At 41.2% G+C, this 24,308-nt stretch overlaps 1 protein-coding gene across 6 annotated transcripts in view; it reads left to right on the top strand.

Annotated features, from left to right (window-relative positions):
* NAV2 (neuron navigator 2) overlaps positions 1-24,308 on the top strand; it is a 325,098-nt gene that overhangs the window by 169,007 nt on the left and 131,783 nt on the right. For 5 of the 6 annotated variants that reach the window (XM_048486861.1, XM_048486863.1, XM_048486862.1 and 2 more), the window contains 4 exons: positions 13,391-14,495; positions 15,950-16,068; positions 18,792-18,900; positions 21,771-22,160. In XM_048486861.1, coding sequence (XP_048342818.1) covers positions 13,391-14,495; positions 15,950-16,068; positions 18,792-18,900; positions 21,771-22,160 — 1,723 coding nt within the window. Of the gene's footprint in view, positions 1-11,841; positions 12,636-13,390; positions 14,496-15,949; positions 16,069-18,791; positions 18,901-21,770; positions 22,161-24,308 lie in introns of those variants that run through there. The other variant, XM_048486866.1, reaches the window with a different exon arrangement.

Raw genomic sequence — 24,308 nt, 5'->3', positions numbered from 1 at the left:
ATCATACATCCCGATCCCGCTTGGTTCAAGCTGACCACATGGCTCTTGAACGGGCAAACCTCAGGATAAAGGGGTACTCGGAAGAAGTCACATCTACAATCTTAACAGCCAGACGCAGGTCGACGGTCAATATCTACAACTGTTCATGGAAGGCCTACGTCAGGTGGTGCCATCGCAAACGACTCGACCCCACGGAACCATCCATCACCGTTATCTTGGAGTTCCTGCAACAGGGCTACTCAATGGGACTCAAGTGTTCCACCTTACGCAGACAATTGGCAGCTCTTGCTACCGTCATCCCTTGTGTGGGCGACACCCCCATTACCAGACATCCGGACGTTCTGAACTTCCTAAGAGGGGTAAAATTGTCCCAACCTGCGGTAGTCCACAGGTTCCCCTCTTGGCGCCTGAACGCTGTCCTGTCGGCACTCACTAGGTCCCCGTTCGAACCCATTCAAACTGTACACATCAAATGGGTAAGAATGAAAACTTTATTCTTAATTGCAATAACATCGGCCAGAAGAGTGGCTGAACTTCGCGCCCTTTCAATAAACTCAAAATTCTGCGTGTTCCATAAGGATAGAGTATGTCTTCGTACAGATCCAACTTTCATTCCGAAGGTTAACTCCCCTTTCCACGTGCGCCAGGAGATCGTCGTTCCCAACTTCATGCCTAACCCCTCTCATCCCAAAGAGAAATCGTGGCACACATTGGACGTGCGACGGGCCTTAAAAGCATACATAATAAGAACGGAGGTGTTACTCAAATCAGAGAGTATGTTCATCAACATTAGCCCGCCCAACTTGGGAGCGCAAATGTCCAAGGCAGCAATCAGTAGTACCCTGAAAGCCTGTATATGCGAAGCATACAAAGCTTCTGACTTACCGGTCCCTCGGGGAGTCACAGCTCACTCAGTTTGCAATGCTGCGACCAACGCAGCCTTCCGAAATCATGCATCGGTGGAAGACATCTGCAAAGCTGCCACCTGGTCTTCCATTTCCACCTTCATACGTCATTATAAAATTCGGTCCCTGGCCTCGGCAGAATCAGCCTTTGGCAAAAGGGTACTGGAAAGTATCATCGGGGACTAATGAAACCCACCCGAATTCGAGGTCCCACACAAGATGCCCCACTCCTACAGTAGAAGGATCCATTGGATACTCACCGTGAAGGGTCTTTCTACTGTAGGTAAGTGGGGCATCTTGGCCCTCCCTAGTTCCATTTGTTTCCCGATGTTACTCTCTCAGTTATCAACTAAATTCATGTTTTCAGACTGTTCAACGTTTAGGGTTGTCGTTGTTGTTGTCACTGTTCTAGTGATCCTAGTTATTGCCGAGCCGTTGTTTTTCCTTCCGTGTTTTTGGTTATATGTTCCTGTTACTTAAGTGCTATACTACTATGCCAGGCGGGGGTACTGAAGAAGGTGACCCCAAGACCTCACAGGAAGTACATGGAAGAATTTCATCATTTCCTGCCTCTCTGCAATTGGTCGAGATCACACCCACACAAGATGCCCCACTTACCTACAGTAGAAAGACCCTTCACGGTGAGTATCCAATGGATCCTTCCCCCCGTGGCGCCCCCCTTCTAAACTTACCTTAGTTCCTTTCCTTTTTCTTGAACTTTTTTAGGCTGCAAAAGGCCTGTTCGCAGTAAAAACAGCCTGAGGAACTACAGTTCCCAGGAGACCTTGGAGCTCACAAGGTCTCCTGGGAAGTATAGTTATCATCAGGCCATTTTTACTGCACATAGGGGCAAAAAATCAAACTTCACATACACGCTATCAGTCACAGACCAGGAAAGGGATTTGGGCATCTTAGTTGATAGTTCCATGGGAATGTCAACTCAATGCATGGCAGCTGTGAAAAAGGCAAACTCTGTGCTGGGGATAATTAGGAAAGGAGTTGATAATAAAACTGCAAGGATTGTCATGTCCTTATATAAAGCCGTGGTGCGACCGCACTTGGAGTACTGTGTTCAGTTCTGGTCACCACATCTCAGAAAGGATATCAAAGAGATAGAAAAAGTGCAGAGAAGGGCAACGAGGATGATTGAAGGATTGGAGCACCTTCCTTATGAAGAGAGGCTGCAGTGTTTGGGACTCTTTAGTTTGGAGAGGAGACATCTGAGGGGGGATATGATTGAAGTCTATAAAATTATGCATGGGGTAGAAAATGCTGACAAAGAGAAATTTTTCTCTCTTTCTCACAATACTAGAACCAGGGGGCATTCATTGAAAATGCTGGGGGGGAAGAATTAGGACTAATAAAAGGAAACACTTCTTCACGCAACGTGTGATTGGTGTTTGGAATATGCTGTCACAGGAGGCGGTGATGGCCACTAACCTGGATAGCTTTAAAAAGGGCTTGGACAGATTTATGGAGGAGAAGTTGATCTATGGCTACCAATCTTGATCCTCTTTGATCTCAGATTGCAAATGCCTTAGAAGACCAGGTGCTCAGGAGCAGCAGCAGCAGCAGAAGGCCATTGCTTGCACATCCTGCATGTGAGCTCCCAAAGGCACCTGGTGGGCCACTGCGAGTAGCAGAGTGCTGGACTAGATGGACTCTGGCCTGATCCAGCAGGCTAGTTCTTATGATCTTATGTTCTTATGAACAGGCCTTTTGCAGCCTGAAAAAGTTCTAGAAAATGGAAAGGAACTAAGGTAAGTGTGGGAAGGGGGAAGGGGAAAGGGGGGCACCACGGGGGGAATGAGGGCCCCAGAAAATATAGAATGCGCACCGGGCTCAGTTTGGTCCAGCTACGCCTCTGCCTTTCAGTCTGAGATCTCTTTGAGAATACAGGCCCTCTTTGCTGGTTCTCCCTTTGTCTCTGTCTTTCTCTGCCCTTAGACAGTGCCCCTGTCTGTGGCTTCTGGCTATTACATTTCAGTCAGTCAATCAGGTGGCGCTCTGATTAACACTTCGGTGCCCAGGCGTGTGGCCTGATCTGTGGCTGGCCAGGCCCCTGTAAAGGTCGCCCAGGCCTCCTGGCCACTTCCCTAGCCCAGGAAGGCCATTGCTGTGCGGCCCTCCAGTGGGCTAGGGCAGAGGCCGCGAGGTTTCGGTGGCCTCTGTGGAGTGCTGGCCAGCCCCCTCAGCACTTCCTAGCCACCTCCACCCCTTTTTGGGCTAGGGCAGCGGCCCGGAGGTCTGGGAGACCTCCAGTAGGGCTATGGCTGCTGGAGGCCCTGCTGGAGGTCACCTAGGCCTCCTGGTCGCAAATTGGGCTGCACGATTGGAAGGGCCACCTCAGCAGACCATGAAAAGCCTCTAGCATGATAATCTCTGAAATCAAACACAACAGTTCTTTAAGCCAATTTAGTTATACATTTACTTTGGGGAGGTACAGAGTGGGACAATTGGATAACTCCCCCCCCCAGAAGATTTTATATAGTAAAGATGACCAATGAGAAGATCAGAAGTGAAGTTCAGAAGAACATGGGAACATTTCAGCCTGTGGGGAGGTGGAAAATACCTCAGTGTGACACCACTGTCAAATCTCATGGAGTTTTGTGTAATTTGGTTCTACATCTTCAGAACACTTCTTTCAAAGCATATTAAGATTGACTCAAACTATAAAATGGAGATGTACCCAACAGTATTGCCCCCCTGCCCCACACTTTGTCATGGTTTTGCATATGACATACAAGTTGCAGAAAAACTGCTGTAGACAAATTAGATATTTTGAGACCATGGTCATTGGCTGCCTTTCTTGCTAAGTATCTTCCTTGGGGACTTTAAATTATTCCATTGTGACCACTAGGAAAGTTATAACCTTTTTTCTGGCCTTAAAGCTTTTAGCATCAGGGGAGGGGAAGGAGCACAGGGCAGCGGTGATGGAGGCATTGGGTCCTGGGAGTGTGGCAGAGTCCGGGGTGGCACCCACCTCTGTCCCTGGACACCTCTTATAATAAATACCTTAAAAAACATGCTTAAGTTACTTCTTATACCTCCAGAACATGAGAAGAGCCCTGCTGGATCAGACCAGTGGTCCATCTAATCCAGTCTCTCACAGTGGTCAACCAGTTCCTCTGGAATAGAGGCTGAGGCCTTCCCCTGTTTTTGCCTTCTGACACTGGCATAGAGGTTTGCTGTTTCTGCATGTGGAGGTTTTCACTTTAGTCACCATAGATAGTAGCTGCTGATAGACCTATCCTCCATGGATCTTTCGAACCCCTTTTTAAAGCCATTGTGTAAAATGTGTTTCTCTTTGTCTTGAATCTACCACCTAACAGCTTCATTGGCTGCCCTTGAGTGCTAATATTTTTGGAGAATGCGAAAAAATTATCTCACGCTTACCAGCATTGAACTTCATTTGTCACACTGTTGCCCACTCACCCAATTTGTGGAGATCCTCCTGGAGCCCTTCAACAATTATCAGTGGTTTTCACCATCCTGAATAATTTTGTTTCACCTGCAAACTTGGCCACTACATTACTCATCCCTAGTTCCAGATCATTTATGAACCAATTAAGTAGTGTTGGCCCCAGTACCAATCCTTGTGGAATTTCATTGCTTACTTCCCTTCATTATAAAAACAGTCAATTTATTCCTATTAGGTGGTGCAATTGCAGCCACTGTAACCTGGACTTTTCCTAAATAAAATTACTTGTCACAGATTTAAAAGCCTTGGGTTTTTTTTGAGGGGGGGAGAGGGTGTAGTGAACCAATTATCCAAACTAGGGGTTGTAGCTACTGATTCAACTCTGGCTATGACCTTCTTGGTGAGACATCTCTATATGTTAAAGTTGCTTTTTTTGTTGAGTGAGTTTGTCTGAATATTGCCAATGGTCAGTTTTTTAGCAGCCTTTATGCTATTTTTATTTTATGTGGCTTATTAACAATGTCTTAAGAGCACAATTGGCCTTTCTGAGCCAGTCTTGACTGCTTGTTTATATTGGGGATATGCCATGGGGCACAGTAAATCCAGAGGTCCAATGCAGTTAGAGGACAAGATACAAGTTTGTAGTAAATCATGGCAGTGTTTAATCTTTTGTTTCCTTTAATAGGCTACATTTGGCACTTCTTTTAGGCATTTTGAATCATGCCCAGATTTCTTTCTAAACACACTAAGGCTTGAGTTTCAATAGCAACTGAAATTGTGGAACCTTTGCCATACTTGGTATAAACTTTTGGGAATATTAGAGTGAAATAAACCTATATTTAAATAGAATTGTTCAACAAACAAGTGACAATAGTCAAGAAATCCCGAGAGTGCCATTTTCTTAATCTATCTATCTATCTATTTTAACAACTTTTTAAAAATCCATAAAGACCAATGCAGAACCAGATGTTCATAGTGGGATTCATATGGTCTAGTTGGTTCTGTGTGGAAGGCACAAAAAATATTGATGTGCCATGACAACTCTGGCCAGAGCTGTAACAGTCAAAAGGGGTGTAGTACATAGATCAGCCTCACTATGTAAAATGCCAAGGCCTTGATCAGGGGACTCTGGCAGCAGTGCCTGGCTGTTTCATGTTCCTACACCATGTAATACCCTCAAGGGGCAGGAACTACTGGCCTCATTGCAATTGTGATGCAGTGCAGCTAGAAGCGAGCAATTGATGTAGTACCTTCCAGACCAGCAGGAATGAGATAACAGATAAAATCAAGTAGAATTGCAACTGGCCCACTAAAACAACTTCCTTCTGAGCTGCTCTTTGCTCAGGAGCCAATTGAGTTGCTCCGCTGGCTTCATATTTTTATAACTTCTTTGCTACATACAGCACCATTTGCATAGAGAATCTTTGTGAGAGCACCACGCAAAGACTCTGTGAAGGATCCATCCGGCAGCGGTCATGGTATTAGCAGAAGCAGTAAAGGAATGAAAAACACAGGAACCCAGGCATTGTTCACTTCAAAGAATAGAAGGGTTTTATTCCTTGTTTCCAAAATCACTGAACGGTCTGACAGAGTGCAGTGCAGCAACAGAATAACCAAAGTACGCATTCAACACACAGTTCTCTTTACATATATACATATATACACCCAATCAGCAAGCTACATCTTATCACACCAGATGTGCTGACTTCCTTAGTCATGGGTTGCATCCTCCTCCTGTAACTAGGTGAAAGGTTACATCTAGGTAGAGGATTGCATCAGCCTACCTCTCATATAGATTTTGCTGATCTAAATGTCAAGTCCTGACTCCCTTTCCAAAATCTACTTTGACAGTTTATTCAACTTTACCCTTTACACCAGGGATCTTCAAACTATGGCCCTCCAGATGTTCATAGACTACAATTCCCATGAGCCCTACCACTTGGCCATGCTGGGAGGGGCTGATGAGAATTGTAGTCCATGAACATCTGGAGGGCCATAGTTTGAAGACCCCTGCTTTACACTGTCAGTTAACCAAAATTACATTCAGTTGCTTTAACATTGTTGCTTTACATGATCATAAACAGTTGCTTTACATGATCATACTTATTAGTGTGTGTTCTTGAACTATGACTACTGTGTCCAATGGGCAAAAGAGGTAGTTGTCCAGGGCTCACCACCAGCATGGGTTTATTATGCATTCATAGTAGAGACACAAACCCTATAATGTTTCATACATTGTACATGGAACACTGCAGAAAAAGAAACTGAATGTGCTGGCCCACCCGTTTCTACATGCATTTACCTAAATACAGGCACATTATTTTTACACACATAAAACCCGTACAGAGATAGGTACCCTCTACATGACTGGAATGTTGCAAAATCAATATTCTTACAGAATGTGTGCTCCATTGTATAAATTTTGAAAATGAATATGATGCTGTGGGTACATTTTGGGAAAGGCCTGGAGGTGGAAATCAGTGCCAGCACACTCCGCCATGAGTGCTTCTTTTTGGCTAATTATATGATTGTGCCTTGATCTATTTTCAGTTATATTGAGAACTATTTTTGGTTATTTCTTGCTCCCCCTCCAGGTACTGTGAACTAGCCATGAATCTGTGAGCCATGTGGTCTCATGGGAGGACATTTATTCTACCCCCACCCAATCTAGTGCCAGCTCTGGTTTCTTTGTCCCGCACTTGTATGAAACAACCATTCAAACTTTTGGACTAGCCCCAGCAGCATTCTCTTTCAGCAGATTAGATGCTTTACATAATTATTTCTGCATAGTACAGAGTTGCTAGCCTTCAGTTATAGGCCAGAGATCTCCCAGAATTGCCACTAATCTCCTGACCAGTTCCCCTGGTAGGAATGACAACTTTGGAGGGTAAACTCTATGATAATATTCCCCATTGAGGTTCGTCCCGGGCTCTACCCCCAAATCTCCAAGAATTTCCCAATCCAGAGTTGGCAACCATAGCACAGCAAACCCCTTTACTCAGACAGAATTCGACCATCACACCAACCCCTTCCCCAGACACACAGTTAGATGGTTACCCTTCTAAGTTATGATTCTTGCTATATTTCTGATGGTTAGTTCTAAGGAACTCATATCAGCTTTGGGTGCAGACTTAGATTTAGATAAACACCTTATCCTGTAGTGCCCCTTTCTTGATCAAATTTACAGTTTCTGGAAGCTGTTTTAACCCCCCCCCCAAAAAAAAAATCCACAGGAGATCTTGATCACAGATCTCCTAGTTAAGTTAAAAGTTCCTGAATACACAATCACAGAACAGACGTAACAACTTTGAAAACATGATGGTAAGAATGAACAGGTAGCTCTTGTAATGAAGGCAATGAAGGAAATAGAGTTGGGTCACCTAACCATCCAAATTGGAACTATTGCTATTTAATTCATTTTTAAATTACCCGTATATTCTCGTGTATAAGTCGACCCGCATATAAGTCGAGGCACCTAATTTTACCACCAAAAACTGGGAAAACTTATTGAGATGTGTATAAGTCTAGGGTGGTAAATTCCAAAAGTAAAAATAGATACCAATAACATTACATTAATTGAGGCAAAAAGTGCTGAAAAAGTCAACTTATACGCGAGTATATACGGTATCTGAATTTAGTGAAATCTTTCCTATGTCTATGAACTCAAGTTGCCATTTACCTATATTTTCCTTTTGAAAATCTCTGATGTTTATATTCTTCTTTTTGGCTAATTATATGATTGTGCCTTGATCTATTTTCAGCTTTATTGAGAACTATTTTTGGTTATTTCTAGCACAGCTGTACAGATCACAGTATAACCATAAGAGCCTGTGTTTAAGCTTAGCTTGACAAATGAAGGGAAACTGCATAAATTTTCTCTGGCACTTATTATACTGCATGGTCTCAAACATTTCACTGAAAAATTTAAACCATAAGCATCTCTCATTGCAAGTGGCTAGGCTTTCATTTACTGTCAAGATGTTACAGGAGCCGATGAAATCCAATCTAACTGTATTACAATGTATATTGGCATTCAAACAGGACCACCAACATCTTTGTAATAGAAACACTGGAATAAAATAAACTCCAGGTCCAACACTGGTCTGTGAAAGGAAAAAAAAATTTTTTTTGATTGCTATATTTTGAATGTGAGCATATTTCACATTGTCCATTGAAGTCAGCACAGGTTCCTGCAGAAAAGAAAACTGCCTCAGGGAAGCAAACAGATTAATTAACTTATTACAAACTAGTTGAGTGTTCAGTGGAAGAAATTCTATGGTATGTCAAATGAAGCTTCTTTAGAAGACTGACAGTACAAGCTTATGCAAATCAACGCGCTTAGACTGAAGTAACTGCACAGGATTTACAATGTAAGCATATCATAACATACCACTGAGGTAGAGCCAAAATTATTTACCTTTTTAAGTTGAAGAAAGGTTAGTAAGTCAGAATTGACTTACTATATGATGCCGTCCTCCCAGCAAAGGCAGATGGGGAACTGAGGTGGAGGGACTTGCCTCAAGGTCATGCTGTGGGACGATGGCAAATGATGGGGTCTTCAGTTTGGTTTTTCCAGTTCTAACAGCATGTACCAGAACAAACAGGAATGTCTGACATGAATAACTATGGTTTCTTTCATCAACCAGGTTAGGGTTAGTGGTAGCAAGTATTTCACTGGCAGAAAAGCTGAATTTGGGTATAAATGTATGTTCCATTACCCCAGTGACTATATTTTAACAAGAAAAGCTACTTCATGAGGAATCACTGGAGAAGTGACAAAAAGGGTGATTTAAGTCTTTCTGTCCATTTTGGATACCTTCAAGTTCATTAGTGTGTACAATTTAATCTGACCCTAAGAAGTCAATGTAAATTCACATGGAGTAGGAGAGTAGAACTGTACTAGATAAAGTGAAAATGCAACCGTTCTTCCCATCTATTGACATTCACTTAATATACCGCTTTTGTAAAGTTAACTACATTACTATGCATATTTAGAGACTTCATTTTCCTCCCAGTATGTCTGGATCCAAGATAATCCTGTGTATGCCAACTGTAGATGGGCACTTACCTTTTATTCCTGTATGCCCTCTCTGCTACTTTTAAACAAGACATCTACATATCAGCAAATGCAAAATATACAAAATATAGATGTCCAGATGCTTCAGTCTGTGTTAGGTGTTGTTGATGTGGTAACAATTGTAGTAGCGATAATTTTGTTGTAAGTACCTTTGGATCTAGGACTGTACAGTGGTTGCATTAAAAAGGAATAAGCCATGTTTGGCTTACAGTCAAAAAGGCTACATCATAAAGAGAGGCAAAGACACATCAAAGATGGGAAAAGGAGACAAGGCAGTGATTAGAGATCCTACACTTAGGGGCTGGGGGGCATGGCTTCAAACCGCTGGAAGGAATGATGTTTGAGAGAAAAGGTACAATGAGAGAGAAAATGAAACATGAAAAATTGTAGTAGTCAAGGGTTAGTTGAGAAGAGAATACTAGCAGAATAAAGATGACAAGAAATAAAGAGGAAGAAGTGTTGAAAGGATAGATTTAATAAAAAACAAACAAATGCTGGAGATTTAAAAGAATCTGATAAGAAAACAGAAACCATTAAAGGCATTGCAACAGAAGAGAATATTCAGTAACGGTGGTGTGGAACAAATGGGAAGCATAGATCAGAATGGAGGAAATATGGAAGGTTAGGAACAAAGAGAAGTAATAGTCAAAATAAATAATGAATGAGAACAAACCCCTGTGTAGGGAAAAATGAAAAAAATTAGGGGCTTCTAAAGTTAGAAATTGGAAGTTTTTACATCGGGTTAAATAAAGGAAAGGAGGGACAAAGAAGAATATGAGGTGTTCAGAATTTCAGAAGAGAGAAGACTAGGTGGACAAGAAATGGGGAAATGGGGAAGAGGTCAGAGCTGACTCTTGAGAAGTGAGATGGACCAAGGAAGAATCAACATGTGGTGAAGTAAGAGTTGGGGGTGAAGAAAAGCTTTGCAAAGCAATTCAGTGTTTTCACATATTTTAAAGTCTCCATGTGTATCTACATGTTTTCCCTTGAAACAGTGCAGCAGTCTAGCAAACAGGTCCACCGAATTTCACTTTAGAAGCTTGCTGTCCACAAGAGGGCAGATGCTACACTTTCCTTTCACTGAGTTCCAGTTCTTCAGGAGCAAGAATCATCACGTAGTAGAAGGGAGTAGCATGGTCCAACCCTGTTTGTTATGTGGGCTGGAAAGCAAATAAGGCCATCTGAAGATGATGCTTAATTACCACAGGCCACCAGATGAGTGATTATATTACAGAACAGACACAGTCAACGAACTGAAAATGAGACGGCTGCCTTTTCCAGTAATACAGTGGAACCTCAAATTTCATCGATAATCCGTCTGAAAGCCATCAACGAAATTTGAAATCAATGAAATTCGAGGCGAAGTTTTCCATAGGAATCAATTCAAAACCAGTTAATTCGTTCTGAGCATCCAAAAATAATGGCAAAAACATTTTTGAGTAAAAATACAGTGTTTACTGAAAATAAAAGGCAACTTCACATGATGAAAAGACCATTTCAAACATGTAAGATGAACATTCAACCTGAACATGAACATTTAACCTGCAGAAACTTATTCTATGGAAGGAAATTCTGTCTTATGCACACATTCTGAGGTCACTTCCCTTCTTCCCTTCTTGATCTTTTGGCTCTAGGACCAGGGTCACATTCAGACCCACGGCGGGCAAAAAAGGTGTCCAAAGAGGTTTGTTTCTGCCGCCTCTTCAAGATTTTTCTAAAGTGGGTCAAGACATTGTCAGTGAACAAGTTTCACACACAACTTGCCACAGCTTTGTCGGGTGCTTTTTCTCCACAAACTCCTGCATCTTACCTCACATGCATAACAGTACCTTAATTTCTGAAGAAGGCACATTTTCCCCTGTCTCTTCCTGTGTGTTGCACCTCAAGTTGAAGATCTTGAAGCTCCGCAGTGGTGAGCTCTTCACTGTGGTCATCCACCAACTCTTCAACATCCTCACCAGTCATCTCCAACCCCAAGGACTTCCCCAGTTCAACAACTGACTGCACCACATGTGTGGAGTCATCAGGGGACAGCTGGAATCCTTCAAAATTTGGGGCCTTTGGGGGTAGGGCGGTTTACCAAATTGAATAAATAAATAAAATCTCTCTCATGGACACATCCTGGCCGCAGTTTCTTCCAGCCAGCATTCAGGGTCCTGGTTGTCACTCCCTGCCAAGCCTTATCTATGAGGCTGATGCAGTTAAGAATGTTGTAGTGATTTCTCCAGAACTCTCCAAGGGACAGTTCTGTGTCTGATATCACCTGAAAGCACCTCAAAGATGAAATTTGAGGCGATCGACGAAATTCGAGACAAATTTTCAGTGAAAAAAATCGATGAAATTCAAAACCGACGAAATTCAAAGTCAACGAAATTCGAGGTTCCACTGTAACTGAAACATCTCATCACTCTGAGGTGTAGAAAAACTTACTAATTGAACCTTGAAGAGTTAGGAAGGTTCTCATACCAACTGACAGAGGAGAAAGGAGTTGTTTGAGTGTTACTTTTGACACTAGGTGAAATGCAGACCTATTTGTCAGCTCTTACAAAGCTGGCTAAAACTGAAGAATTCAGACTCAGGTTCATGTGTTTCCCTGTCTCCTGGCATAACACTTTGTGCTTAATAACCCAGCATTCTGGAAATCTTCCCATCATAGCAATGTCTACCCTCCGCCTACCCTCCATAAAACAACCGTTGGCAACTGCTATTTCAGTTAAGACGTAAGAGTGTGAACCCACTGGACTTATTACAAGAGGAATCTCCTAGGAACTAAAATCTCTGCTATGCAAGGAAGATGGGAGTGCTTGGAAATCTGAAGTGGTCTGGTGTGGATCACAAGAGTTAGGTTAGCAGAGCTGTATCTTCAGCAAGCAACCAAAATTGAAATAAAACAGCCTCTGTGTGTGGCTGCAGCCGTTTGTGATTCACAGAACTGCATTCACAGTTCTGTTCCAAACTGCTTGCTCTGAGTTGCTGTTTATTTTTAAATTTAAAAAAAAAAGAAAAACAAGAAGCTCTGTATGCTGTTTCTTGCTAGAGCATAGGGAACTGCAGGTAAAAAAGGCGTTAATCCTCAGCAAGCTGCTGGGCAGGCTAACAGTCAGAGATGACAAACGTTAATTGGAAACATGAGGGGCGTAACAGAAGCAATGCTTACAGTAATTGGGATGTAACGTCTCTACAAGAGAAAATTCACAAGGACTGACTTTTAGCAAAGACTTGCCATCACTAGGTGAGTAAGAGAACGTGATTCTTAAACTCCATTTGGTGCTGAGCTCCGTTCTCTGGAAGCATGCTAGCAAATGACGTTAATGAACAGTTTGACTCACCCATCCAAGAATAATTTTTCAGGCAGCTCTTCTTATTGCATCTAGTTTCAATTATGAGATAAACATGTATCATTTGTGATTGCTGCCTGAGGGAGAATATGATCAGCTTAAGTTTTGTGGATTGGGTACAAGCCAGTTTTGAACTGGAATCAGGAACTGGCTATGCTGTTATCGAAAGGATTTCTGTTTTATTTTATCCTCCATTCCTTTAAATTCTTTGCTTCGTGTTACATCTGGGAACCTTCTCAAAAACGAGCTTTAGCAGAAATAATTTTGTTCCGTATAAAGGGTCAAAGAGTTTGTGTGTTCTAGATAATAGATGTCTGATACTGATTGAGCATTTTTGCTTGTGCATGTCTTCAAATGCTGTTAGGTTCCAAAAGACATCTATGTTAATTATTTGGTAAGAGTCTAAAAGTTAACTAGGCAGTGTGCAGCAATAAGAAACAGATGTTCCCTGCTAGCAGGCTTATGTTAAAACAGAAAAGAAAACCTGAACGCCTTTAGTTATTGGTAATCTTGTTTTAATTGCCACATAATATAAAAAGTTAATGTTTTTGCTGCTACTAAGTACCACTTTCTTTTACTAGAAAAACAAACTGGAAATTTTCTGAATGCAAAATTGAATAATCAGATATCTTGTCACATTTTTCCCCAGAGCCAGCAGACAATTTAGCCTCCCAGTCCACAGGAATGAATGAAAATGCACCATCTTCAGTTCAAAGCAGCAGTAGCAACAATGCTTCCAGTTGCAATAACCCCTCTGCCATCCCTCAGCCCGGCACTGCTGTTAAACCCTGGCGTAGTAAGTCACTTAGTGCTAAGCACACAACCACGTCTTCCACATTGTCAGTAAAGCAGCCAATTCAAGAGACTCCAAAACCCCCGCCAGAGATGGTGAAAACAACTGCCAATGGCCAGAAATCCATGCTGGAGAAACTCAAACTTTTTAACACAAAAGGTGTCTCCAAAGCAGGAGGGTCATCCCTTGAATGTCCAGGATCTCGGGAAACTAGTTGCGAACGACTCGAAATCCTTCCTAGCTTTGAGGAAAGTGAAGAGATGGATGCCACAAATCGGAATGTGAACAACCCAGGGCCAACATCTAATAGTCCCAAAATTGCACTCAAGGGAATTGCACAAAGAACTTTTAGCCGGGCACTGACCAATAAGAAGAGTTCCCCAAAGGGCAGTGAGAAAGAAAAAGAAAAACAGAAAGATAAAGAAAAGGAAAAAAACACTGCAAAGAGAACATCGGTAACAGAAAAAACTGAGATCAAAGAGGAGCCGAAGGAAGAACAGACCCCACCAGCCGCAACAGAGATGCCAAAAAAGTCCTCCAAGATTGCAAGCTTTATTCCTAAAGGCGGAAAGCTGCACAGTGCCAAGAAGGAGGCTGCTGCCCCTTCACAAAGTGGAATACCAAAACCAGGAGTGAAAACCACCACAGGGAAATCCTCAAGTGCCCCCAGTTCAGCTAAGGAAGGTGAGAGAGGCCGCAGTGGGAAGTCTGCTTTAGGCCCTTCTCATCAGAAGACCCAGCTAGATGGTCAGAATTCCAGCTCTACATCCAGTTTGGCTTCTTCTGAAGGGAAAGGGGCTGCAGGGGTGCCTATGATTACCAGCAGTAGCATCCCAGCTGCAAGTGGGCCAACAAGCACCACACAGACCATAGGAAGCAATACTGTGAGTGTTCAGCTACCTCATCCACAACAGCAATACAGCCACCCAAACACTGCCACAGTAGCACCATTTATGTACAGGTACGAGTACACTTTTAAACATGTTTCTTTTTAAATATATATCCTGTATGAAGGAAGGAGTTTTTAAAGTATATGTTTCTTCTTGGGCTCTGTGCACTCTATGGGGGGAATGAACTGCATAGCCTAATCCTAAACTTCATTAGGCTTTTTGTGCATAAATGAAAACCTTTTTAAAAAGTGTACCTATTCCTAGAGATGAATCATACAAATATACATTTCATATGTGCAAAGGCACTGGGCTCACTTGAGGCTAATGCCTGAAATGGGTAGAGGGTTAGTGCCTGTAGATGGGGATGTCACATGCTACTGGCTAGTGTAGAATAGGCAGTCTTAATCTCCCTCTGTGCACCCATATGTCATGTGTACATTGCTATTGCTGTATTAGCAGAGTGGAAGAATGGCATGAACCATCAAGTAGGCACTCACAAGGAGAGAATGGCTCTTACAGCAGTCCGTCAATTGCAATTATCCTGCACCTTGCTACTGAACTGCTGTCCTGATTGGGTTGTTTGTCTAATCCAAGGGTCCCTAATGTGCTGCCCAAGGTCTCCATTGTGCCAGCCAACTCCTTTTCTGGTGCCCACCAGGTGCTTTTAGGAAGCAGGTGGCATTTGTCCAGCAAGCTTTCTGATTGACTATTGGTGATTGATTGGCTGCGTAGATTTTTTAAAATGTTGTTTTGGCAGCAGCTGCCATCACAACATGAGGATCTACACTGTGTTACTGAAGTTAAGCTATGGCAATTGTTTAGTGGCTGACTCTGTGGCCCGTGGAAGCCATTTTGTTGCTGCGTTCCCCATGCCATGTCAGAATTCCAGATAAGCCCACAGGATCAAAAATGTTGGGGGCACCTGCTTTAGGCAATTTATCCTCCCATTTTTCTTCTCAACAGTGACTCAAAGAGGGTGTGGGTGTGTTACCTGAGTGCAATTTAAATAACTAATTTAAACAAACAAAATACAATTCAAACAGGCAAGACTCTGAAGGTCTTTGGGTGGCCTTGAGTCAAACTGCTTCACCACTTGTTGTGTGGCTCAGACATCACTTTGAATTCCTTGATGTGAGGCATGATGTAGATATAACAGCGAAGCAAATAAATGACAGCAGTAGTTTGCATTCGGTTCCATAATTTGAACACTGTTATCAGTGACTCTTGGGCCTGAGCCATTAGTACAGGTTGTTGGCCAGATTGAAGACTTAACATAAGCCTAAAGGTTTTTGCAAGGCTTGTATGAGGCCCTGAGAAACCTGTATTCGACTGATTTTTTCAGTTCATTGCTTGTTTCCCTTTCTAGGACATAGCTCAACATGGGACTAATGAATTATGTAAAGTCAGTCTGCTGGCGTATAATGGGGAGAGGGCACAAATGAGAGATGGCAAGTCATGGTGCTGGGAGAATTTGGTGTAATGAGGGATTATATCTCTCTTTCTGTCTCTCTGTTTTGCACTTTAGATCACAGACAGATAATGAAGGAAATGTAACAGCCGAACCCAGCACTGGAGGGGTGAGCGTGCACATGGATTCTGCTCTATACACAAAAACTGGACAGCCTATTCTAGAAGATCTTTCAGGTAGGACTCAAAAGGCAGTGAATTTCCTAATTCCCTTAATCCTCTGCAAAGAAAGAAAGATGGGGCTAATTGCAGAAGCGTTCACTATCTCCTCTGTGATGGAAGGGGCTTAAAATGCTTCTTTGGTTTTCATTTTGGTAACCCAAGCTTGGCAGTCTGATCACCTTCAAACTGCTTGGAATCTTATAAGATGCAGCCTAAAGAACCAAGCATTGTGTTTTGCATTGGTTACTGTTTGATTAAGGCTTTTGTTAGCTTTTCAAAACAATCATAGTATAGGCAAATGTTCATTTGTGTTTAAGTTTTGGGAAATGGCAATGTACATTCACTGTACATTCTCTAAGTTTTACTCCAGCTAAATTAGGGAACAAAATTAATTTAATTTTTTTGATCTGGGGCACTAATTTAATCACTGGCTCATTATTTTCTTGCATTGCTCTTTTTACGCACAAGGAGGTGTCCCACTGCCTGCTTTGCCTGCCCCCACTTCTGGATCACTCCCGGTTGTCACAAAATTGCTGGTTTTGTTTTTAAAAACCTTAACAAATTTTATTGGTATTTTATGGTATATTGATATTTTTGTGTTATTTTTGTATTTCTGTGTTACATTGATAGTTTTGTGCTTTTCACAAAAGCTTGCCATAGATCCCCTGGAAATGCATGGAGGGACTGGGGGAAGAGTAGAACGAGTGAAAACCTGAAAGCATCGGAAAACAATGGTGTTTTCCCTCTCTCACTAACTTTGGGGCTTTTCAGGATCTGCCATAAAGGAAATATTCCTTTGCTGTGGGGCAGAATAGCAGTATATAATTGGCCACTGATTGAACCCTGCTTATTTACATGTGGCAATGTTTCATAGATTTAAAGTTAGAGTTTTGACTGTTCTGATTTTTCTACCTTATTCACATTCACTCAGAGGTTTGACGATATGAACTAAAATCAAAATGGACAATTTGCATCTTGAGTAATCAAACTCTAAAATTAGTTAATTATGTAATGTTTATAAAAAGGCATAAGGTCCTGTGTAATTTTTTTCATGAATGTAAGTCTATCACTGTGGGAACAAATTACCCACTTCCTCCAACTTTGGCAAATGATCATAGAATTACCTTAAGTATCCCTTGCCTCCTGATGTGGTTTCTGTTATAGAGAATACCTGAATTTCCTGAGTATCGTCTGCCCCCCTTTTGACTGACAGTGCAGTCCTAAACAGAGGTATAACAGAGCTATGATTTCTGTGGGCTTCACAGGGAATAACTGCTTAAGATTGCACTGGCTGTCACCTTATTCAAACTAGTACCTATATGTCAAAAGTGACTTAGATTCATTTTGGAAAAATAGCTCAGAATAATACTTGTTTACATGTACTTTTCAAAATAGTTAACTATTACTGGTGGACTCTGCTAGAAGTATGATGTCTTTGCTCACATTTTGAAAATGGATAGTTTTCTTAGCACCTACTTAAGTTGGTTTTGACCTATCTAGCCCTAAAGAGCTTATGCCTACCACACTTTAGAGATTGACTTCTTTGTCATGTTCCATCAAAAATTCAAAATCAGTCAATAAACAATGGTCTTTTAATTCATTGGCAAAATAGATGTTACATAGAGACAGTCGCATAACTGCCACAGGGCAGGGGTGCCACGCCCCAGGTGCGCACTATTGGGGTCACGTGGGGTGGAAAATCACCCCACACACCCCTTCCCCCCACCTCACCTGGCCAATGATTATTGCCATGTAGCAGGCAGTTTTTTGACTATATTATTAAGCAGGCAGTTTTTTGACTGTAGCAGGCAGTTTGACCATGTAGCAGGCAGTTTTTTGACTGTAACATTAAATAAATGCAAAATTAAGAAAGAAATGGAGAAAGAAAAAAGGGATGAAATGAGCCTGCTATTTTTGTTGGAATTCCTTCTTCAATCAGTACTCAGTCCTGCCATCAGATGCATACACTTCTCCTTCATCATTCCTTTTAGGATACAGCAGAGAAAAATCAGATTCTCTCTTTTTAACATGAAAAAACCTGAGGCAGGTACACTGCCTGGCTTCTGGGGCAAACTGAGTCCAGGACATGTTGTACCCCCAGTTCTCCTTCCAATTACAACCTCAATTAAGCTGCTGTTTGTGATTTTTTAAATCTTTTGTGCTACCAGAAAAGACAAATCCTTTTTTGGTTTAATTCTTCCTTGGCAATAATTTTTTGAATTTAAAATCCATTAAGGCTGCTGAAAGCTAGCTTATGTCTGTAAGAATGTTTTTGTCATCATACTATCAATAAAATGAGAAGTCTCTTCCTCGGGGAACAGTGAAATCCAGCTATTCATAATGAGCAAAAGGTAGGAGTAAACAGCAAATACAAACTTGCAGATCTTATCAAGTAGATATTGGCCCTAGCATTGTCCATGACAACATTCCCTGCTAACAATATGACCAAGAAACTAAAACATAAACATAAACAAGAATAATATTTTATTATCTAAAGGTTAGTACAAACGAAGCTCATGTCAGTGAAGTTAATACTATACTACTGTGCCTCACTGTAGACACAGCTGCACTAGGCAATGTCTGCTTATAAACTGAATCCAGCATGAGAGGGTATTAAATAATGTAAAAGCAGGAAATTGCATTTGACTTGGAACCACAACGAGGAATGGCTGTACAACTCTTTTGGTTGGTAATGACATATAGTTTATGTTTTTGTCTAAATGTATATTGTTCCATAGGGGAAGATCCAGAAACCCGCCGATTGCGAACTGTCAGGAATATAGCTGATCTCCGGCAAAACCTAGAGGAAACCATGTCTAGCTTACGGGGAACTCAGGTCTCTCACAGGTAGCAGCATGAATTGATTCTTTATTCAGACAGAGGCAGAACTTTGTGTTGCCCTTTTCCCTGTCCTTGACTCTGACTCTGTTTGCTTCTGAGAAATGATTAAGAGTGATATGACGGACATTAACTTGACTAAGTGTATATTGTGCTTTATTCTTTTTTTTTAAACTGAAAGCCCAGTTTCTGATGAAATATTGTCAAGCTTGATGAAGAGTAATTTTAGTAGTGGAAAGAAACAGAGAAAGAACATTGTTTGAACCCTAGACCCAGAAGAGTGCTTGTTAAATGCTGTAGGTAGTGCTTGAATCAAAATGTACAAAGGTTACCCCCAAAATTTAAGTTTCCTCATGAGAGATTTCAATGCATTTTAAACAGAACTATAACACTGTGTTTAAACAACCAGTTGAACTGTATTTGACTTACCTGATAAAGCACATAACTTGAATTCCTATCTACTCTTTGGACAGACTTATAATTTTATTAGTAATATACACAGGTATGATTTTGAAAAGAAAGGCAGCTGTTAGGAATTACAAGGAAATTTTCAGGGATGCACAAAAAAGCCCATTTGTTACATTTTAGCCTTTAATGAGTTTGCAGTTCTAATTGCATATTCGGGGTTTATTTATAAAAAGTAGGTGATCACATAAAGAAGGTAACCTGGCATAATTATAAAATGTCTGGATGCCTGTCAGAATTGGACCCCAAATCAATTCACCACTTCCAGGTCTATGTGGCAAATTCAATTAAATCAGCTTCTGTGCTTAAGAACTTGCAGAACATCAATTTTTCTTTTCAAGGAAGATTTGCTGACAGTAACCATGGGGTCATTAGAGATGCCCAAAATTCTGCAAAAAGCTTATTTTTGAGCCAAACAGTTTGAATAAACCCACTTGGAATGCTTCAGTCAAATTACTGTTATGGAACCAGGAAGTAAACTGAGTCACTAAATAAGTAGCAAAGATTTTTGACTGAGAGAAGCAGAAACTTTTGACAGAGACATGTATGTTAGCTCTCCATAGAGACACGCACCATTCAGATATGCTTGGATCTTGTTGCTAAAACCCTTAAAAAGCTGTCCAGATGTAATCCAACTTGCTAACAAAAATAGTATTTATTCTAAATCCTAATATATTATCTCTATGTGACACTATGAGATTTGTAGAAGTTAAGTAGCATAACAGGTTATAACAAGTGGAACGCAAGCTTCCATCTTGACTTGCTGAAAAGAAAACACATTAGTGGATAAACCTAAAATATCTTGGTGTGTCACATGTCGTAAACTAAAAATACCCAGCTTAGTGGTAAACCACATCTTGCTCTGCAAGATTTTTGCAGTAAGGATGAAGATTTAACTGAGTCTCCACATCTCAGTAATCATATATTTAACTTTGAATTTGACCTCCATGCAGACAAAAAAAATCCCCTGAAGAATGGGGCCAGGTGCACATGTGAGAAAACTTTCTTCAAATCCCAGGTTTGCAGAAAAATCCCCAAAAGATTTTTTTTAATTAAATGGTTTGGTTGGAAAAAAAATCTCAGATCACATGAGCTACATTGTAAGGTCTCTCAGATGCTATTTTAGAGAAGGCAGGAGCAGACCAAGCAGGTGAGGGTGGAACAACGGGAGTCACTACGCCCCTCCGTCACCACCATAAGCTGAGTGGGTGAGTGAGCATGTGGCAGAAAAGGAGCAGCTGTTGATGCCCCCTGATGCTGGACTTGTAGAAAGGCAGGCAAAGAGAAGGAGCAGGAGCCTCTGCTCCCCCCCTCTCACCACATCAGTGAGTTGAGCAAAAGTGGCAGGGCTACAAGTGAGTAGGCAGGAGGGTGGGAAATGGGATCCCCTGCCAAGACTAAAGTTTTATGAGACAAGCAGAAGAGGTGGTGTTGCTTCAACTGGTCAGACCAACCAGAGAGTGGGGAGGAAGGGTGGATTTCCTCCCCCTCCCCCCAAGTTCCATGGGCCCCTACTTGTAATATTTCAGTTAGTGCATTAATGTATATTTCTGTTTCCACAGTACTGGAGACTGTTGGCTATATAACAAATTAACACTGTGGGATGACACTGTTATAGGGAAGACTAGCCTTGATACTGTTAACTGATTTTGTCCAGAGCCACATAAAATACCGGTAGGTCTCTATTTCAGGTACTCTCCGAATTGCAGATAGGTCCTGGCCACTTCCAGATTTTGAGGTTCCTAGTTATGATAACACCAAAAAATGATGACACACAATGCGCATTAAAACAAGTTGTAAAACTTATCAAGTAGCAACAATAGGAGGCCCACCTTAAGCATGAGGCCTAGGATCAATGCTTTTCCTCTCCTATTAGGCTTGTCTTTTTTCTTTCTGTTTATTAGAACAAAATAGGCAAGGGATTGTGCTACCATTCAGTACAGTCATGAACAGTGGCTTGGAACTTGGATGCATGCCCTGCTTTTATAACAAATGATTTTCATGGATTTCTCTCCTCCTCCCTCCCACCACCTCACTGCAATCCCTCCTCCTGAGGCAGAATCTGTGTTCATAGAAGACTGCCTCAGGAGTGGGGAAGATGTGACACCTGCTGTTCATGCAGCTCAAATGGAGTTGAAAGAAACCTGTCCTGTTTTTAAAAGAGCAGTGTGTAACTATTTACATTAAACAATTATATAACTTGAAATCATGCCTTAAAAATGCCCATTGCTTCAAATTTGCTGAGTGGAGGCATGTGACAGGCAGAGGGTGGGAAAGCTTGTTTGTAGGATGCTATCAGCAGCTAGAGCTGTGGTCACACCCCTGTGGCTTGATTATGACTTTTCATAGAATGCTATAGAGAGAAAGCGCGTATGCATGATTAATATATATTATCACTCTTTTATTCTTTCCAGCACCTTGGAGACCACCTTTGATACGAACGTCACTACTGAAATAAGTGGCCGCAGTATTCTCAGCTTGACAGGAAGGCCAACACCCTTATCTTGGAGACTTGGGCAGTCCAGTCCCCGTCTTCAAGCTGGTGATGCTCCATCAGTGGGTAATGGATATCCCCCAAGAGCCAATGCCAGCCGGTTCATCAGTGCAGAATCAGGACGTTACATGTATTCAGCTCCTTTGAGAAGACAACTAGCAACACGAGGTAGTAATGTTTGTCATGTGGACATCTCAGACAAAGGAGGAGATGAAATTGATTTAGAAGGCATCACCATGGATGCTACAGGCTATATGAGCGATGGAGATGTTCTGGCCAAGAACATAAGAACTGATGACATTACAAGTGGGTAAGTACATTCCAGATTTACCATTTAGATTTATTGTTACATTTATATCCCATTTTACAGTCCAGATTGGCTTACAACAAATAGCAAAATCTCTTGTAGATACAGTAGATGATGTTTGGAATCATATGTACAATGGGCTCTTTTAGTGTCTCACAGCTGATGATATAGTCCAGGTTATAGGCTCATCCATCCAGAGGAAGGGACAGAAAGAATCTTGGTGGTTATAAAGATCATGTGGCAAGACTAATATTGTTCTGTTCCAATGAGCCAAGCTAACTCATTGGTGTGCTATAGTGTGCTATAATCTTTAGGCTGCTAAATAATATATCCAGTCATTGTCATTATGATTTTTATTTCTGCAATGACCATCTCATGGAAATGGTTAATGAAAAATCTACTGACAGTGGCTGACAGAGATATTGTTCTGTTGAAGTATTTCATGTGCAGCTTTAAAGAACCATTTCCCAGTTTTCTCATATTAGGGCAGGTTCTCCTGTGCATTGGATCTTTGGGAAGCACAGTGGCATACAATTTGTTCCATCTCCACCCATTATTGGGAACATGGCAACTTTTAGCCAGCATACTAGTGCTGATTTATAATTACCGCGAGGTTCTGTTTTAAGTTGAGTAGGTATTCTTGCTTCTTTTCTTTGTGCTCCAGTCAGGACCTATGACAATGTGTATCCTGCTTACTAATTCAGCTTATTTCACATGCACCAGTGCACAGAGCCAAGACTGAATCATGGTGCTGTTCCACAAGGTATCTTTTTGATCAAAACCTAACCTCTTTGGGAGATATAGGGAGCAAACCAAGAGAAAATTGTACTTAGAAGGGGGGCACACCCCCATTTTTGTCCAGTGTTTGCAGTGATTACAAATCCTTAGGGGAAGTTTTTTTTCTCAAAAATATCTTGTTTATGTTCACTTCTAGCAATCCTGATATTGAGGCATATGTTTGTATGAAAACCACAAAATGTTCAAAACTAGCTCTTTGTGTTCTGAAAACATGTTTCTTTTTTCATGTTTTTCTTTAATTTTTGGCATATTATGGAGTGCAAGCTTGAAAGGGCTTCCTCTTTCTTTTCTTTTTATTTCTGTGAGACACAGGAATATGATTCTATTGTTCTGGATCGGAAGGGAGGGAGGGAGGGAGGAAGGAAGGAAGGAAGGAAGGAAGGAAGGAAGGAAGGAAGGAAGGACCTTAAATTAACTCTATAGTAACTGAAAAATAGTTTGTAAAATAATTTGTTTCCTCAACATGCAGAAAGGTAGTTTTGAAATTATTCCTTTTTGAGTTTCTGTGAACTCTTTATTCTTTGGATTACATTCTTGAATGTTCGGCTGAAATCTGAAATACAGTATGGGGAGTAAAGATTAAACAAATTCCAATTGCATTACCTTCTCTTCTCCAAGAATTGCTGCATTGGTCCCTCAACCCACAAGGGGGTGCACATTTCATCTCTTGGTACAGAAACAATTTTGTCAGACCATGTTCACAATGTAAACTTTCTTTCAGTTTAATGCTGAAAATTATGGGAGGAGCTTTCATACAGAAAGGAGCTTTCGTACAGAAGATATAGTTTGTACTGCCAAGTTTCCAAATAAAATTTGCAAATCTAACAGTAAAAAGTTTTGTCAAAAATATTGATTGTTTAGAAGAGATAGCTATTGATTGGAAAATGGCAGCTTTCTACAAGGTATGTCTTTATCCTGTTGTATTCTGAACACTGCACTAGAGACTGAGGCAGCAATAAAACAGATGTACATTTTTATTCATTAAAGCAATTTATACTAATGAAATTTGCCACAGTAGTAACTAACACATTTTTACAGTTCTGTCAGAGTAGACATACATCTAAACATGAGTCTCAATATGCTGTGTGTTGTCTCTTTAAATACTATATCTTTCTGCTTATTTTCTGTTTTGCTTTTTTTTGGCTCCTGACTGGACAGAAAACACGCAGAAAAAGACAACACACAGCTTATTTAGACTCATGTTTAGAAGTATGTCTACTCTGACAGAACTGTAGAAATGTGTTACTGTGGCAAATTTCATTATTTCAATTTAAATTGCTTTGATGAATAAAAATTGAGTGTAGAATGTGCCAAACTTGCACAAATTTAGTAATGTAGCATACATGCATTTGG

Source organism: Sphaerodactylus townsendi, linkage group LG02 (assembly GCF_021028975.2).
Source record: "Sphaerodactylus townsendi isolate TG3544 linkage group LG02, MPM_Stown_v2.3, whole genome shotgun sequence".
Taxonomy (NCBI): Eukaryota; Metazoa; Chordata; class Lepidosauria; order Squamata; family Sphaerodactylidae; genus Sphaerodactylus; species Sphaerodactylus townsendi.
The sequence above is the reverse complement of the archived record's forward strand: the minus strand, read 5'-3'. Positions and strand labels throughout refer to the sequence as shown.